Source organism: Triticum dicoccoides, chromosome 2A (assembly GCF_002162155.2).
Source record: "Triticum dicoccoides isolate Atlit2015 ecotype Zavitan chromosome 2A, WEW_v2.0, whole genome shotgun sequence".
In the NCBI taxonomy this organism is placed as follows: domain Eukaryota; kingdom Viridiplantae; phylum Streptophyta; class Magnoliopsida; order Poales; family Poaceae; genus Triticum; species Triticum dicoccoides.
The window spans coordinates 173176227-173180917 of NC_041382.1; the positions used below are offsets into that span (position 1 = coordinate 173176227).

Below are 4691 nucleotides of genomic sequence, written 5' to 3' on the forward strand. Positions count from 1 at the left end.
TTTTGTGTGATTATGAAGGAATAGTAGTGCTCATCCCAAAATGTAAGCCCGGATAAATACTTGTAGAAATGGGGAGTGCGAATTTTTTGGAAGACGGTCTCTTGGAGCACTTTTTTTTCAAAAACTTCAAAGATGGTATTTCCAAGTTTCAATAGAAAATACAAAAAACTGTGAAAAGTTATAAATATTCGTGACGGATCTGTAAATTTTCGTTAAAAAATACTTCCTCTGTTTGAAAAGGCTTGTCGGGGAAGTTAATGTGTCTAGATGTACTTTAGTTTTAATACATCCATTTTTATACATTTCCGCAGTAAGTAATTCCGGACGAAGTGAGTATTATGATTTGCAAGGTGTGCAAAAACAAAAGAAAATCCCAGCAACTAACAAACAAAAAAAATTGGCCCATTTTCATGTATGTAGTTGGCTAATTTTGCGCTATGTCAGGAAACTTATTCTGTATTTCTGTATGTATTTTTTTCATGCATGTATTTCTGTATGTATGTATGTATGTATTTCTGTATGTATGCATCCATTTTTATGCATGTATTTCTGTATGTATTTTTTTCAAAATAATTTTGAGGGTTTTTTTCAAAATAATTTTGCGCTATGAAAATATGATATTTTTGAAACGGGCTCCCTTGAGCTCGTGCTCTATTAATCATTTCGGAGTGATCGGCCTTTGAAAAGGACAACTTTAAGGCAAACTCAATGATCTGGAAATTTTTGGTTGTCCAATGACGGTCATCAAATTTATTTGCCGCTGCTCTCCCGCGGTTTCGGCCCGTTCCATTGTCCCGACACGGGACCTGGAGGAGGCCGCCTGCGACGCCCGGGCAATCGCAGGCCTTATGAACCAATGACCGTGAGCCACCGCCTTCGATACTTGTGTGCTCTTTGATACTCCCTTCGAAAATACTTGTCGAAGAAATGATCTAGATGTAGTTTAATTTCAAATACATCTATTTTTATTATTTTTTCGACAGGTATTTTCGGATGAAGAAAGTCTATTGAACACGTGATCGACTGACGGAGGACGAGACATGGTTATTGATCCTGGCGTTCCAAGTTGCCCACCTCACAAACTGAAGTACTGAACCAATCAACCAATTTGCCTGCGTTATTGCCTCATTCGTCAAGAACAAATCACCGCCCTAAATTATCAGATTCTGTAACCAAACACGCACACAAGAAATCAACGAATCGGATTATCAATTATGTAACCAAATACGCAGCTATATTGCCCCCAAACCAGTTCCAAGCTCCACACTAGTAGCACTAGTACTGTTTATCAACAACCCAACCATCGAACGATGAACCAAGGAGGAAGAAGCACACAGCCGCCATGTCATTTCCAGCAGCACACGGATCATCATCAGATCCTGCGAACGGACGACTGCGAGCCAACCCTCCTGCCCTTGGCCGCGGAGGGCTTGGCGGCGGTGGCGCAGGACGACGCGGCGGAGGGCTTCTTCATCTCCTTGCTGCTCCTCAGCGAGGACCTCATGGCGCTCAGGCCGCCGCCGGCCCTGTAGCTCTGCGAGAACTCTGCTGCTGCTGCGGCCGGCATCGACCTCCTCACCGCGGACTCGGGGGCCCCGGCCGCCTTCTTGGCGCCCCGCCGCTTGGACAGCTCCACGGCCACGCAAGGGTCCTCGGCCATGGCCCCCGCCTCCTCCTCGCCGGCGGCGTACCAGCCGTGCTTGCGCTTGAGCCGCTCGTTGCGCCGCGCCGAGTAGAGGTCGTAGAGCCTGCCCCTCTCGAACAGCGGGCTGGTCGGCGCCACCGCCGCTGCCCAGTCGTCCGTGCTCGCGTCGGCGAGGTTGAAAGGCACCGCCTCGTCGCCGTCGTCGGCGTCTTGGAAGTGGAGGTTCTCCTTCCCCGCAGCTCTTGTCGCAGCGGCGAAGTCCGGCTTCGGGCGCGGGCTGGTCTCGAGGTAGGAGGAGTAGGACGACGGCGGCGGCAGAGCGCAGATGGACGAGCGCATCGGCGTCTGAGTTTTCTTGCTAAATCCTGCACAGCGGACGGATCCGTACAGCGAGAACAAATCAGTGAGAATTCAAAACTTTAAGATTCTACGGTTGTACAAAAAAGGCAGAACTGAATCGTGCATTTATCATCAGAAGAGAAACAGAAATCGTTTCTGAACTAGGGGGGATTTCTGAACAGATCTGGGACGGAAACAATCTGGTCGCTGATCGAGACCGTAAATAAACCGAGATGAAATGACAGGATCGTGACGCATCGAACAGCAGGATCGAAACGCGAACAGGAGGAACCCCACCAAAGAAAGATCAAAGAGAAACGGAGCAAAACCAAAAAAACTCGACGCGGGGATCCGAGCAGAGCGACGTCGTACCTGGCGAGGGAATGTGGACGGAGGACGCCAAGGGCGGGCGGCCGGCGGCGGCGTGGCTCGGCCGCGGGCGGAGCCGGCGCGGGGAGACGGCGAGCGGCGGCCGGCGGTCCATGGATCGATCGGCCAGCCAAGTCGAAGGAACGGCGGATCTGAGGGGGGCAAACAGGAAGATGAGTTGTAATCAGATCGAGAAGGCCGAGAAGACGCCGCCAAGGAGCCGTCGGGAAAGCAAGATATCGAAACCTACCCGGTGCGACGGCGGCAGCGGCGGCGGCGGCGGTGGCGTGGGTGGCGTGGTGGATCGATTCTCTCTCCTCGGGTGGATGACGAGGTTTTAATAAGGGGAGGAGAGGTGGGCGCAGGGGAGGAGGCTCCAACGGTCTGATTTGGTCTTTTGAATTGTCCCGACCCGAATGTTGTTGTTCTGTTCCGAGGGCTGTGAGCGGACGCGTCGCTCCGCGTCGAGTTCCTATTTCCTTTTCTCTTTCCATTATTATCTTTTCACAACATTTCCTTATTTCGGCCGGTTTATTTTCATTTAAAAAATGGTTTTTGCCGGTTAAAAAATGTCGGCAGTCACTGATACAAAAAAATGTTTCTGAATTAGAATTTTTTTGAAAATTAAACAAATGTAAGTTTGAAAACTGGTCACGAATTCAAAAACGGTTGCTACTTCAGAAAACCGAAAATACAAAAATATATGAATTTGAAATAAAAATATTGAATTAAAAAAGATTGTGGAATTTAAACATTGTATGCAAATTAAAAAATATTCGTGAATCCAAAAAAATCAAAATGAATAATCATGAATTCTGAACATTTTCATTTTAAAGAAGTTGGAAATATGTTTGTGGATTTGAAAAATATTCACATGTTTCAATAACATTCGTGCAATTAAAAATATTGATATTAAAAAATGCTCATGAATTGGAAATACAAAAAAACATTAATGAAAAAACTGTCTACAAGTCTGAAAAAAATGTTCACGAATTCTAAAAAAAAAATACAGCATCTAAAAATTTGTTCGTGAATTTGATAAAATGTTCAAACATTCAAAAAATATTTAAAAATATTCAAGACAATATTTCCATATTTAAAAAATTATCCAGGAATTTAAAAATATTTGTGAATTCAAAAAATGTTTGCGGGTATAAAAATGTTCATTGATTCAAAAGAGTCTGCAAATTCAAACAATACTCATGAAATTTAGAAAAGATAAAGAAAAGACAAATAAGAAAGAGAAAGGAAAAGATAAAACCAAAAGAAACAAAAAATCAAAAAAATAAAATAGGAGGAAAAACATAGAAAAAAGGGAAGGAAAAAACAGCCAAAACTTTCTATAAACTGTTTCAGAAAACTGCTTGCAGGAATGCTCCAACCATTTGATGGGCATGACCAGGTCGGCATGCTTGTGGACGATCACATCGATATGTAGAGAACAACCAAATTTGTTGGTAAAAGCTGGTATACAAATTTGGAACGCATATTAACTGTTCAGCCACAAACTCGCAAATCAGGGAGCCGCCATCATTAAACATGACAAGGTAAGACAAAAAAACTCACCAGTCAATCCAAACACGTCATTTAAATTCCATCGGGAGCAACTCCTACAATTTTGGTGGATCTTGCAGTGCGACTCACATCGGTGTGGAGTGAAAGAGGCCGGATCCGTGTGGAGAGATGGATGGCCTCAAACGGATGTGTGTCCAAGTGGGAAGGCATCCCACCCATCTGCTAGTGCATTTTTGGCCCAACGTGGAGTTCCGGCAGATACAACCAACAAGGTGTTACTTATTTATTTTTGCTGGTCTCGGCAAATAGGATTATTAAATTTGTCCAGACCGTCTCTAGTTGGACGTTCCGAGGATGGCACGAGGATATTCATTCCTTGTTTAAAGTGTTGTTATGAAATAATTTTTCAACTTAGTTATAGATGACTTTTCGCAACAAGAAAAGGGAGCGTCTAGAACTTAACAACTTGAGATTTAATTTGATCTCATTCACATTTTTTTGACGCAATGGTCTAATTCACATGACATTATTGTATTTTATTGTTAGCTTGTTTGTTACACCAGCCCACCATGTTTATCTGGTTGTGGGCCTCACATCTACCCAGCCTAAAAAATTATTTTTTATGTTGTTGTGTTGCGCGTCACATCTACCCGGCTCAGTAGATCGCTTACAGAGAAGGTATCTTTTCTTGTTTTTGCGTCAAATGTGAATATACCCACGACCTTGATAAATGTTGGTTAGCTTGTGCCCTTATTATATGAGCTGCAATAATTTGTTTTTTTGTTAGTAAAAAAGGATGTATTGTGCCCTTATTATATGAGCT

The 4691-nt window shown here is 43.9% G+C and overlaps 1 protein-coding gene across 1 annotated transcript; it reads right to left on the minus strand.

Moving 5' to 3' along the window:
• Nucleotides 1–1132: 1132 nt before the first annotated feature.
• Nucleotides 1133–2644, minus strand: LOC119354044. The gene is made up of 3 exons (XM_037620747.1): nucleotides 2604–2644; nucleotides 2357–2505; nucleotides 1133–2010 (listed from the first exon to the last, which is right to left on the minus strand). The coding sequence occupies exons 2-3, from the start codon at nucleotides 2466–2468 to the stop codon at nucleotides 1373–1375; spliced, it is 750 nt and encodes a 249-aa protein (XP_037476644.1). The 5' UTR covers nucleotides 2469–2505; nucleotides 2604–2644; the 3' UTR covers nucleotides 1133–1372.
• Between the last annotated feature and the right edge of the window lie 2047 nt (nucleotides 2645–4691).

Coding starts and splice junctions, on each gene's coding strand:
- LOC119354044 (XM_037620747.1), bottom strand. CDS start 2,468: ATGGACCGCCGGCCGCCGCTCGCCGTCTCCCCGCGCCGGCTCCGCCCG. Junction 2,011..2,356: donor CGTCCACATTCCCTCGCCAG/GTACGACGTCGC, acceptor TCCGCTGTGCAG/GATTTAGCAAGAAAACTCAG.